The sequence below is a fragment of the Salvelinus alpinus genome, chromosome 23 (genome assembly GCF_045679555.1).
Source record: "Salvelinus alpinus chromosome 23, SLU_Salpinus.1, whole genome shotgun sequence".
NCBI lineage: Eukaryota > Metazoa > Chordata > Actinopteri > Salmoniformes > Salmonidae > Salvelinus > Salvelinus alpinus.
The window spans coordinates 30047769-30061972 of record NC_092108.1 but is presented as its reverse complement, the minus strand read 5'-3'; the positions used below and the strand labels follow the sequence as shown (position 1 = coordinate 30061972).

General features: G+C 42.1%; 1 protein-coding gene across 6 annotated transcripts in view; it reads left to right on the top strand.

Moving 5' to 3' along the window:
* LOC139550772 (dual specificity testis-specific protein kinase 2-like) overlaps nucleotides 1-14204 on the top strand; it is a 39067-nt gene that overhangs the window by 13227 nt on the left and 11636 nt on the right. For all 6 annotated transcript variants that reach the window (XM_071361910.1, XM_071361908.1, XM_071361905.1 and 3 more), the window contains 2 exons: nucleotides 7505-7626; nucleotides 10342-10390. In XM_071361910.1, the coding sequence (XP_071218011.1) occupies nucleotides 7505-7626; nucleotides 10342-10390 (171 nt within the window). The remainder of the gene's footprint in view (nucleotides 1-7504; nucleotides 7627-10341; nucleotides 10391-14204) is intronic.

Genomic DNA, 14204 nt, shown 5'->3' with positions numbered 1-14204 from the left:
GACGTTAAGGACAGGCATGCTTAGTCGAGTGATCATAAGGGTCCAGTGAGTAGTGAGGTTGGTTGGGGTAACGGCGATTCAGACAGCTAGCCGGGCCAGCGGTAGCAAGCTAGCATAGGATGGAGGTCTGTTTTTAGGCACCTCGTGCGTTTCCGACGGTAGATTAGTGGGGTTCCGTGTGGTAGAGGGGAATCAATCCAGTTGGCAAAATAGATATAGTTATAGTGATCCAAGAAAAATTGTCCGATAGACCTATTCAGATAGCAGCCGATAAGACGGCTAACGATTAGCGGGCCGCAGATGGGCGTTCAGGTAACGTCGCGATGGAGGGGCCAGTTGGATAACTCCCTCGGGCAGATAACGTCGGTAGTACAGTCGTGAAGGCCCGGTGGGGCTCCGCATCGGCAGTAAAACGGATCCGGATAGGTGATTGTAGCCCAGGAGTGGCTGATGGAACTCTTCAGCTGGCTAGCTCTGGAATAATTGATGTTTGCTCCGGGATCGACGTAAGCCAATAGTCACACGGATAGCAGCTAGCTAGCTGCGAGATCCAGGTGTAAATGTCCAGAGCTTGCGGTTGAAATCCGGGGATATGGAGAGAAAAATAGGTCCGGTATGTTCTGGTCTGAGTCGCGTTGTACAAAACTGGCGATAGCTTTTCGAGCAAAGGATAGCTGATGACCACAAACCGTGGTTAGCTGAATACTAACGTTAGCCAGTAAACTGGCTAGTTTCTGGGTAGCTTCTGGCTAGCTTCTATTGTGGATTTCAAATTTGAGGTAAATAAAAATAATTTAGGCTAGCAGAAAAGCTATGGTATGTCATCACCAGGATTACTTAAACATATAATCTCACACCCTGAGCTGTGTCTCAGCCCTCATTCTATTATTAAACCTCAGTGTGTGTGTGGTGCAGAATACAGTTAGCTAATACATTGAGCGAGTGACAAGGAGACAGCAACCAACCAAGACGACTTTTTTATTTTTTTTATTTAACTAGGCAAGTCAGTTAAGAACAAATTATTTTTTACAATGACAGCCTAGGAACAGTGGGTTAACGGTCTTGTTCAGGGGCAGAACGACAGATTTTTACCTTGTCAGCTTGGGGATTCGATCTAGCAACCTTTCGGTTACTGGCCAACGCTCTAACCACTAGGCTACCTGCCGCCCCTATCGCTATAGTAGACTACTAGCTACCATAGTAGACTAATAGCTACCATAGCTAGGTTGTTTATCATCAAATATGATTACGTAGTACCTGTCTTGACTGCATCAAACTTGGAGAAGCTAGTTAAGCTATCTAATGGTAGCTAGCTAGGCTAATTGAGGCTGCAGAGCATTTTTTTTTAAACGTTTTTTTAAAATTGCAAGCACATTCTCATCCTACAGTTACAAATACCAAGTCTGTTCAGAATATTAAGTTGTACTCTGCCTGTTGGCGCTTAGTCGTTGTAGCCTATCGTTCTCCTTTAACTTTTAATTCTGTCGTTTTAATTCTGTCACTTCCATTAATTAGATACACTACATGACCAAAAGTATGTGGACACCTGTTCGTCGAACATCTCATTCCAAAAGTATGGGTATTAATATGGAGTTGGTCCCCCCCTTTGCTGCTATAACAGCCTCCACTCTTCTGGGAAGGATTTCCACTAGATGTTGGAACATTGCTGCGGGGACTTGCTTCCATTCAGCCACGAGCATTAGTGAGGTCGGGCATTGATGTTGGGTGATTAAGTTTCCACTTCACAATAACAGCACTTAGTTGGCCGGGGCAGCTCTAGCATGGTATAAATTTGACAAATGAACTTGTTGGAAAGGTGACATCCTATGACTGTACCACGTTGAAAGTCACTAAGCTCTTTAGTAAGGCCATTCTACTGCCAATGTTTGTCTATGGAGATTGCATGACTGTGTGCTCGATTCTATACACCTGATAGCAACGGTGTACGGAAATAGCCGAATCCATTAATTTGAAGCGTTGTCCACGTGTGTGTGTGTTTATTTATACATACACACTCACTCACTACCGTTCAAAAGTTTGTGGTCACTTAGAAATGTCCTTGTTTTTGAAAGGAAAGCACATTTTGTTTTTGTCAATTTTTAAAATAACATCAAATTGATCAGAAATACAGTGTAGACATCGTTAGTGTTGTAAATGACCATTGTAGCTGAAAACGGCTGATTTAAAAAAAAAAAAAAAAAAAAAAATGGAATATCTACATAGACGTACAGAGGCCCATTATCAGTAACCATCACTCCTGTGTTCCAATGGCACGTTGTGTTAGCTAATCCAAGTTTATAATTTTAACATGCAAATTGATCATTAGAAAACCCTTTTGCAGTTATGTTAGCACAGGTGAAAACTGTTGTGCTGATTTAAAGAAGCAATAAAACTGGCCTTTAGACTAGTTGAGTATCTGGAGCATCAAATCCAATTTTATTGGTCACATGCGCCGAATACAACCGGTGTAGACCTTACAGTGAAATGCTTACTCATGTGCCCCTAACCGACCGTGCAGTTTCAAAAAATACGGATAAGAATAAGAGAAATGAAGCTGGCAGCTTCATTAAATAGTACCCGCAAAACACCAGTCTCAACGTCAACAGTGAAGAGGCGACTCCGGAATGCTGGGCTTCTAGGCAGAGTTCCTCTGTTCAGTGTCTGTGTTCTTTTGCCCGTATTAATCTTTTATTTTTATTGGCCAGTCTGAGATATTGCTTTTTCTTTGCAACTCTGCCTAGAAGGCCAGCATCCCAGAATTGCCTCTTCAATGTTGACGTTGAGACTGGTGTTTTGCGGGTACTATTTAATGAAGCTGCCAGTTGAGGACTTGAGAGGCGTCTGTTTCTCAAACTAGACACTTATGTACTTGTCATCTTGCTCAGTTGTGCACTGGGGCCTCCCACTCCTCTATTCTGGTTAGAGCCAGCTTGCACTGTTCTGTGAAGGGTAGTAGAGTGTTGTACGAGATCTTCAGTTTCTTGCCAATTTCTTGCATGGAATAGCCTTAATTTCTCAGAACAAGAATAGACTGATGAGTTTCAGAAGAAAGGGCTTTGTTTCTGGCCATTTTGAGTCTAATCGAACCCGCTGATGCTCCAGATACTCAACTAGTCTGAAGAAGGCCAGTTTTATTGCTTCTTTAATTAGGACAACAGTTTTTAGCTGTGCTAACATAATTGCAAAAGGGTTTTCTGATCAATTAGCCTTTTTTTAAATGATTAACTTGGATTAGCTAACACAACGTGCCATTGGACTACAGGAGTGATGGTTGCTGTTAATGGGCCTCTGTATGCCTATGTAGATATTCCACAAAAAATCTGCCATTTCCAGCTACAATAGTCATTTACAACATTAACAATGTCTACACTGTATTTCTGATCAATTTGATGTTATTTTAATAGACAAGAAATGTGCTTTCTTTCAAAAACAAGGACATTTCTAAGTGATCCCAAACTTTTGATCGGTAGTGTAACATACATACAGTACCAGTAAAAGGTTTGGACACAGCTACTCATTCAAAGGTTTTTCTTTACTTTTACTATTTTCTATATTGGAGAATAATAGTGAAGACATCACAACTATGAAATAACACATGGAATCATGGAATATATTTTAGATTCCTCAAAGTAGCCACCCTTTGCCTTGATGACAGCTTTGCACATTCTTGTCATTCTTGAAGGAGTTCCCACATATGCTGAGCACTTGTTGGCTGCTTTTCCTTCACTCTGCGGTCCAACTCATCCTAAGCCATCTCAATTGGGTTGAGGTCGGGTGATTGTGGAGGCCAGGTCATCTAAAGCAGCACTCCATCACTCTCTGTGGTCAAATAGCCCTTACATAGCCTGGAGGTGTGTTGGGTCATTGTCCTGTTGAGAAACAAATGATAGTCCCACTAAGCGCAAACCAGATGGGATGGCTTATCGCTGCAGAATGCTGTGGTAGCCATGCTGGTTAAGTGTAGCTTGAATTCTAAATAAATCACTGACAATGTCACCAGCAAAGCACCATCACATCTCCTCCTCTATGCTTCACGGTGGGAACAACACATGCGGAGATCATCCGTTCACCTACTCTGCGTCTCACAAAGACACAGTAGTTGGAACCAAAAATCAAAAATTTGGACTCATCAGACCAAAGGACAGATTTTCCGGTCGAATGTCCATTGCTCATGTTTCTTGGCCCAAGCAAGTCTCGTCTTATTGGTGTCCTTTAGTATTGGTTTCTTTGCAGCAATTTGACCATGAAGGGCTGATTCACATAGTCTCCTCCTCTGAGCAGTTGATGTTGAGATGTCTGTTACTTGAAATTCTGAAGAATTTATTTGGGCTGCAATCTGAGGTGCAGTTAACTCTAATGAACTTATCCTCTGCAGCAGAGGTAATTCTGGGTCTTTCCTGTGGTAGTCCTCATGAGAGCCAGTTTCATCAGACCTTGATGGTTATTGCGACTGCACTTTAAGAAACTTTCAAAGTTCTTGACATGTTCTGTATTGACTGACCTTCATGTCTTAAAATAATGATTGACTGTTGTTGCCATAATATGGACTTGGTCTTTTCCCAAATAGGGCTGTCTTCTGTATACCTTGTCACAACACAACTGATTGGCTCAAACGCATTAAGAAAGAAATTCCACAAATTAACTTTTAACAAGACACACCTGTTAATTGAAATGCATTCCAGGTGACTGAAGCTGGTTGAGAGAATGCCAAGAGTGTGCAAAGCTGTCAAGGCAAAGGGTGGCTACTTTGAGGAATCTCAAAGATATTTTGATTTTACACTTTTCTTTTGGTTACTACGTGATTTAAACGAGTTTTTTCCTATTTTTGATGTCTTCATTATTATTCTCCAATGTAGAAAATAGTAAAAATATAGAGAAACCCTGGAATGAGTAGGTGTCCAAACATTTGTCTGGTTGTGTGTGTGCATGCATATCGCTTTTGAAACGCACAGAGGCTCTGACTGTAGCCTATTGTCGCTTTGATGACTTATGATTGGACAACAAGCTACACGCGCCACTCTCCACTTTCATGAAAATCAAGAGCAGCAGCATAAATGATCCAATTTCTCCATCGCGCGCGCACAGCAGTCGCTTTCTGATATGTACAGGCCCTTCCGGATAAGTCAGTTAAAATGACACATACCCGTAACAATCAGATCCAACCCAAACCCATTACATTATTTAGAATTCAGGATTGGGTCTCAGGTATTCGGGTACAGGTGGATCCGTGAACACCTTTAATACACAGATACTGTGGCCGCTCCTTATTACATTGATCTAGGCTATTCTCTCACAATCGACTGATTTGGGACGTGCGAAAAGCCCTTTATTTCCACGTCACTCTGGTTGCGACATGAAAATATAGAAGGGCTGAAGCGGTTTATGATGGCGACTAGACGTTAGGCTACAATGGCTGTCTAAGTGCTATATCGTCCATTACACTAACACCCTGACAGGGTTGGTACTTCAATAGATATGGCTGTTGGGGTTAGATGTCCTCAAAATGTCAGTAAAGGAGTTGAACATGTTAGCTACGTTCACTTTTAGTGTAACCCACATTGTAATTCCCTCCAACCAGCGTCAGCGCTCATGAAAGTTACTTTTACTTTCAATGATGGACTTTCAATTAGTTATAGGCTATAGACTTCAGCTTCACCTACTGAAAAGTCGGAGTCAGGGCATTCTATATTGATGTTGTCACAACCACCACAATAATGTCAGCACTTTCTATCTCATGCCTCTATCTTAGTCATACTATTTCCTTTCCATCTGTATGTATGAGTCATACATACTGATGGACTGGAAATAGAATTCCGATTTAGTTCTTAGCTCAAACAGGAAACTAGCCTAATTACAGAAAGGAATAGAAGTGTTGCTATGTCTGGAGCTGTGATGCACAGTAATCTAATGGCGGCTTCAGAGCATGGCCACAGTGGTCTGCCTTAGAACTACTCAATCACTGCTCATTGGATTCAAAGGGTTAATGCAAAGGACCCAGTGCTGACTTGGTGGGGGAAGGGCAGCGTGTAGGGTCCTGCCCAGGGCTGCCTGAGGGGATGTCATCACACCATGTATTTTAGGGAGGGAATGCCCATCCAACCTGAATATGACTGGGGCCTTCTGCCTTTACAAATAGTCCTTGTTGAACAAACCTTAAGAAAAAGCTTCCTTTATTCACACACACATGCTCAACCATGTTTTAAAAGGTGCTGTTTAATCCTTGGGGCCATGATATTGTTATATTGCAGCTGTTTCCTCTCAAGTCAAAATGATGACTTCAGCTTTATTAGTACAACAATATTTACCCTCATTGCTTCTCACTTGCAATATTTACTCTCGTTGCCTCAGACTTGCTTCTCTAAATGCTTAACGGACACAAATGTTTCCTGTGTAATGAGAGTTCCATATTTGTCTAAGCAAGGGGACAATGGATCTACATTAAATAAAATAAAAAATGGAATTATCTGTTTGTCTTCGACTGTGTGTCCTGTCTACAGGGCTAGGTATTGAAGAGGCTAGCTGGATTGATGGAACAGATTGGAGGTGCAGGGTCTTGCTGGGGCAACATTATGGGTCTTTGTTTGAGCCAGGCTGCGCTCTCTCTCCTGGTGGGCAGAGTGGGGGAGGTGGTCTAGAGGAGGCCATCTGCTGTCTGCTCCTCTCCTACAGGGAAGACTAGCTGCACCTTTGTACTAGAACTTCAAGAGTGGCTAAAGAAGCACTACGAACTGGATACTCATCCAAGTGCTATATAAGTCTAGATTGGTCTGCTTCCCTTTTCTGTACCTCAAACTTCCTTTTTATCTCCACTCTCCAACAAATGTAAACTAGCTATATAACCAGATATGCATTGTATCTGTTACTGTACTCGCAGACCGACCTGAGTTGAGACTTAGTATCTTCTTATTCACTGGTTTCAGTGTCTTAATATTTCATCTGGAGGAAGTGAGCAGTAGCAGATACAGCTTATTTTTCTCACCCTGGCTCATAACTTCCTGTGGTTGTTATGGCTTTGAGGAAGCAAATCATTCTGATTGTTGGGAAATAGTTTTATGTTTGTATTGTTGTAGTTAGAAAAGTATTCTGCCTTCTCTGCCAAAGAAAAGGGTTACATTTTAGGTAGTTGTGATAGGCTAACACCTAGGTTACATATCACAACATTCATATTCTTGGCCTCGGCTCAGTATTCTTTCTAGTGCACCAATGTGTGGATCAAAGCCAGCCACTCATCTTTGATCACATTGGAGTTAATGCTGCAAGGAAGGCCAGTGACTGACCTAATTCACAGGAGAAATAGACTAGGTTTACTTCCCGCTGTTCTGGATGTGGAATGACATTCATTTTGCTGCAGAAATAGAGAGAACCGTTCTTCATGATCTTGGAATAATGATAATGTTTAGAGAAAAGTGTCCCTATGATAAGGGAATATTGATAAGGGAACGGTAGTGTTAAAGAGAAGCGTTCAGATAATGCCTAAATGACCGGATTGTTGTGTTCGTTGCAGGTACGCCACAGAGTGTCGGGCCAGGTGATGGCTCTGAAGATGAACAAACTGAGCAGTAACCGAGCCAACATGCTGAGAGAAGTCCAACTGATGAACAGACTGTCCCATCCCAATATCCTCAGGTGACCTACAGGAAACAAAACACCAGTCTTCCACTACATTTTGGACAGTTGATTTTTTTTTGGGCACGTCACCATCCTCAATATTTTGTATAGTTTGAATATCAATCTGTCCTTTGGAGAAACATAGAAATAAAATGCCTTCTGCGATATTATACAATTCTTTTTAATTCTTGGTCAGTTACTGATTTAAATTATCCCAGCTTTTTAATAACATAATCTCAAGGGGCTATTCAAAAAATGGGTACAATACAGGGCTAGAAAAGTTCCGTTATGGTGCCATATTCAGAAATGGCGTCATTTTCTGACTGACTAATAGCCTAATCCCTTTTTTTTCTAGAAAGTGACTCAGTATCAGTCATTTGTGAATCCTTCATCTTTGAAAGATACTTTGATCTGTAGCTTTCTGTCAAAATGATATTAGCCTCCCCTTTGTAATGGAATCAGTGGGGTAATAAATAATATTATAAACTGGGTGGTTCGAGCCCTGAATGCTGATTGGCTGAAAGCCGGGGTATATCAGAACGTATACCACAGGTATGACAAAACATTTATTTTTACTGTTCTAATTATGTTTGTAATCACTTATGACAGCAATAAGGCACCTCGGGTTTGTGGTATATGGCCAATATTCCACGATTTAAGGGCTGTATCCAGGCACTCTGTGTTGCGTCGTACATAAGAACAGGCCTTAGCTGTGGTATATTGGCCATATACCACACCCCCTCATGCCTTATTGCTTAAAAATATGCCTTTTAGCAGACTCTTTTATCCCAAGCGAATTACAGTAATGCGTGCATACATTTTACGTATGGGGTGTGACCTTGATCTCCGCTGTTCCACAGTATTTAACAATGGATTTTCTGGAACAACATCCTGAGTTTGAATTTCATTGACATGAATTCCCTTATGAGGAACAACCTTTCACTTTCTTCTCACCAAAGCTGTTTATTTTCGTATTAAGTTGGGAGCCTGCAAAATGGGCACACATACATATTTGACCAAACCCATCACGATAGAACAAATAGTTTTGGATTTATTATTGTATGACAATGTTTTATGTTGTCATGGACAATAATATGGAACAATCTGAATTTCCTATCCTCAAATGGATTAAGCTGACCGGGGCTTTGCGTGATACACTACAGAGCTCACTGCTGTAGGTGGTGGGTAGGAAAGAGATGGTCGGTGTGTGCTGTGTTACAATCACAGCTTTGTGGCAGTTAGTTCTGTGGTGGTTGGCTGAGAAGAGAATTCTGAGGGGTTCTTTGTCTGAGAAACCCTTCGAAGAACCCACAAAGTTCTGTCTCGCGTTTATTGGGTCATAACTCAGGTGCGCCAACCCTCGCTGTGCGTACAGCCTGGCTCGTGTGTTAGGATATTCATACAGCCAGTTTGTCATTTACAAAAACAGACTGCCTTGACTGTGACTCCTGCCTGTTAAGATTTGGAAGCAGTGGCTCAAAAAAGAGGGAGAAAAAGAGATGGAATGTGGGTCAAGAGAGTGAGCCTTGTTTCCCCCTAGAAAATGACTTTCTTGTTTGCACCGCTCTTGTTGGGTCATTTCTTCCAGTGCAGAAGTATTTAACCACCAAGAGCTTTGTCATTTTGCTCTCGAAAGGACTATGCTGTCGTCCTTGGGCCAGATAATTACTTTTTTTGCGCTACATATAGACCCACTCAAATCTTAAACTCTAGACCCCATAGCTTAGTTTTGTCATGTCAACATGAGATGAGCATAACAGGAGATCCATAAATATGCATCCACCACATGTCTCTCATGGTATTTTATGGTAAATTATACTGAACAAAAATATAAACGGAACAATTTCAATGATGTTACTGAGTTATAGTTTAAGGAAATTAGTCAATTTTAAATAAATTCATTAGGCCCTAATATATGGATTTCACATGACTGTGCAGGGGTGCAGCCAAGGGGGTTCAAACTGTAGAACCCAGTTCCTACATTTTGAATATAAAAATGTATTTTATCAGACAAAACTATGCTACATTTTATCTTTGTAAATTGGACAGTGCAGTTAGATTAACAAGAATTTAAGCTTTCTGCCCATATAAGACATGTCTATGTCCTGGGAAATGTTCTTGTTACTTACAACGTCATGCTAATCACATTAGCGCATGTTAGCTCAACCGTCCCGTGGGGGGGGACACCGATCCCCGTAGAAGTTAAAAACCGAAATAATTGTCCGTTTCATTAGCTGTCCGGTGGCTGGTCTCAGCCGATCCCGCAGGTGATCAAGCCGGAAGTGGAGGTCCTGGGCTGGTGTGGTTACACGTGGTCTGCGGTTGTGAAGCGTGTTGGATGTAATGCCAAATTCTCTAAAACAACTTTGGAGGCAGCTTATGGTAGAGAAATTAATTTTCAATTCTCTGTCAACAGCTCTGGTGGACATTGTGTTGTGTGACAACTGCACATTTTAGTGGCCTTGTATTGTCCCCAGTACAAGGTGCACCTGTGTAATGATCATGCTGTTTATTCAGCTTCTTGATATGCCACACCTGTCAGGTGGCTGGATTATCATGGCAAAGGAGAAATGCTCACTAACAGGGATGTAAACATATTTGTGCGCACAATTTGACAGAAATAAGCTTTTTGTTCGTATGGAAAATGTCTGGGCTTTTTTCTTTTATTTCAGCTCATGAAATGTTCATTATACATAGAAACAATAACTGACTGATGTCTTTGTCTTCCTCTAGGTTCATGGGTGTGTGTGTTCAGGAAGGCCAGCTCCATGCTCTGACTGAGGTAAGAGGAACCACTGTTCTTCTTTGTGACTTCGAGCCTTGTATAGATGGCCTACACCTCAGAAACATGACTGCGCCGCTTGCTGTCGTGTTTCAGGTTGAAGTTGGGACACTGTCTTCTTATTCTGTTTTTCCATCCACTCTATCATGGAATGTGATTCTAGAAACATGATGGGTTTTCTAGCATCAGTATAGGCCTAAAGGCGTTTTACTTGTAATGTAGCTAATACTGTCATATTGCTCATTGAGTCCTGTTGCAGTATGGTCAGCTTGTTATGTAATGTAAGTCTCAGATAAGTATAACCCACTGAAGGGTGACCTCATAGCCATGATTATAATGAAAAGTTACTGTGACTGTGAATGTTTATCAAGGGTTTTTCTTCAGGTGAACACTAAACAGTGCCGCATCGCCCAGAAGGACAGCAACCTGTAATTGAAAGAACCTTGTGTTTCCCTGCATAGTTTACATGTGAGCAAATAAAGCTGTGTTGATGTTCTCAATGAAAAGCCAGGGGATGGGTTCCATTAGGGCTAAGGGTTATGTTTTCAAGATTGACCTATTTTTAACCTATCTGTGTGACTGAGTCGGCGTGTCCATGTAATCCAAATAGATAGCCTTGTGCTAATGATAAGCGTCGATTAGTAAGGGGAGTAGCTTTACGACTGACTGCCCCATCTGAGCCCAAGCACTCGTGTGAAGTGAATGATGGCAGGAAGTTATCCAATATGTGGATCCATGGAGATGAAGCCTGGGAGAGAGGGGAAACTTCTCACACACCAGTCTCCTGGGGCTGTGGTGTCAGCAGCCTCAAGCCAGGCTGTGAATACTGAAAACACGGCATCATGGGGTTATGTTTTGCTGCTACTGCTGTATAAACAGAACTAGCTGCTAGCTACCAGCACTGTCTGCTTTGGCTGGATCCTGACCTTAGCAACGGGCCTGATAAGTCTCCATGGTAGGAAATGAAGAGTCAAGTTACCGTGCAGCCACAGGCTTAGAGATACAATCACTCATCAGGGCTCTACAGTGTGACCATTTTACTCCCATATATGCCTAAATATTCTGTGTGACCAAGAATTTTAATTTAGGAGGACCAGTGCGCCTAGAAAAATGAAGGATTCTAGCTTTATTACCTCCTATATTTTTTTTATTGTGTTCCTAAATTTCTTTGTGTGCCTACATTTTTCCATTTAGAATCACGTGCTCCGTGTAAAGCCCTGCTCCTCCGATCAAAACTCCCTTTGACTCCGCTGGCCCTGCCAGGGCCCGTCGGGTCGGCACACTAACCTCTGCTCTGCTTCCCACTGCCTGACAGACCTAGTTTACACATTAGGCAAAGACCGATTAGGAGCATTATAATCTGGGTAATCCATGAGCCACTGGGGGATTAGACCATTATTTGAAGCTGCTCGCAGTCTCGTGTGACACGAGACCATTAATTCCCATTTCCTTTCTGGCTTTCTTAGCTTTAATTCAGGAAGGCTCAGGGAAAGCCTTGTCTTCAGCTAAGTGTATCAGTTAATGATTTCTAAGAGTTGCACCTGCCTAGAACAGTGTTTTATGTATGTTAGTAGTTTTGGATATCGTCTAGGGCTATGCTACTATTTTCTAAGTAAGATGACCTTTTTTAACATTAAACCTGTCTTCTCTTGAGATTCAAGTCATGTTTAGTTTTACTGCAAGATATGAATTGCCACAATGTTTGTTAAAATGATGTATTTTAGTGTCTCTGCTGCTATGGACACTTAGGGTAATATGGATGATCTATCCCATTAACAGTTTGGCCTGTCAATCAATCACTGTGGGTGGGATGTTTGAGGCAGAGTTGGTAGGGTTTCAGACCTGTCAATCAATCACTGTTGGTGAGACATTGATGGAAGGCAGTAGATTACTAATCAAGACAGAAAAAATTGTCTTGTCTACCCTTTCAATTGAGTTTATTGTGGTTAAAATCTAAGAAAAAAGGTTGTGTTCTGTCAAGTAACATATTGTTTCTCAATAGGGAATATATTTAAGGAAAAAAAAAATATGCAAACATTTTGTGCACCTTCGCTTTTATACAAAATCAAGCGCCCATTAATAATAGACCGACAGGTATGATTTGAACAATGAAACAAGTGTTAAACATGGGCTTTTCTACACAGAACAAACTCAATCATCAACTTTGCTGACGACAAAACAGTGGTAGGCCTGATTACCAACAATGATGAGACAGCCTATAGGGAGTAGGTGATAGCCCTGGGAGTGGTGCTAGGAAAATAACCTCTCCCTCAACGTCAACAGCAGAGAGAGCACTTCCCCATCCACATCAACGGGGCCACAGTGGAGAGGGTCAAAAGCTTCAAGTTCCTCAGCATGCACATCACGGAAATGGTCCCTCCACACCGACAGCGCCTCTTCAACCTCAGGAGACTAAAGAAATGTGGCTTGGCCCCTAAAGACCCTCACAAACTTCTGTCGGGCTGTATCACCGCCTGGTACGACAACTGCACTGCCCACAACCACAGGGCTCTCCAGAGGGTGGTATGGTCAGCCCAACACATCACCAGGGGCACACTGCCTTCCTTCCAGGACATCTACAGCACCCGGTGTCACAGGAAGGCCAAGAAGATCATCAAAGACCCCAGCCACCCGAGCCACGGCCTGTTCATCCATCTAGAAGGAGGAGAGACCGTACAGGGGCATCAAAGCTGAGACCTGATAAACAGCTTATGTCTCCAGGCCATCAGACTGTTAAACAGTCACCACTAGCCGCCCAGTATCCTGCCCTGAACCTTAATCACTGTTCTAGCCAGCTACCACCCAGTACTCTACCCTGCACATCAGAGACTGCTGCCCTATGTACATAGTCATTGACCACTGGTCACTTTTAATCATGTTTACATACTGTTTTACCCACTTTATATGTATAAGCTATATTCTAGTTATGGCTCATCCTATATAACTACTGCTGTACACCTTTTCTATTAATATACTGTCTACACACCATTATACACTCAGTGGCCAGTTCACTAAAATGGTTCAGTCACTTAGCAATGGCTTGCTATATAAAGCAAGCAAAAAGGCATCCGGGCATTCAGTTACTGTACGATTGAACGTTAGAATGGGCAAAACGAATGCCGTCCGTTTGCAAACAACCAATCACTAGGCTACACCAGTGACTGTATGGGGCTACGCTGACGAGTCACTTTAGCGGTCACTGGCAGGCTTCGACTCCTAGGAAAATACAAACAAGATCTTTGGTTTATGTGTCCTGATGCCATGGACATATAACTACGTTGTATGATTCATGAATAGAAAAGCGGGATATAGGAGATTGACTTTATTCAGTCAGTTTGACACCTTTTATAAACTACTCAGCACAAGCTGTTTGGTCTTCTAATCTGTGGCTGGCTAAACACACAAAAGAAAATGTAAATGAATGTGCCATAAAACAATAATTACGTGGATTCCAACATCTTTAACACTTACATTACATGGGACATGTAAATTCACTCACAGGAGACGACGAAGAAGCATCATGCTCTCCCTCCTCCATGAAAAGAAATGTTACCGCAGCCAACCACAGCGCACAAAAATAACACCGGTACCGAGCGGCAGGTCAGACAGCAGACTGGCAAACCAGAAGTTTGGCTTTGTGACTGACAGGCGCCTGTCATCGCTGGCTGTGACTGACAGGGGCCTGTGCTATCAATAGATCACTACAAGATGCATATCGTTCATTCTAGTGGAAAAAGGCTATACAGACTTTTCTGACTATCCAATTGAAACGTTTAAATGAAAAGAAGCCTAGTTAATGAAGTGGGGGAAAAGT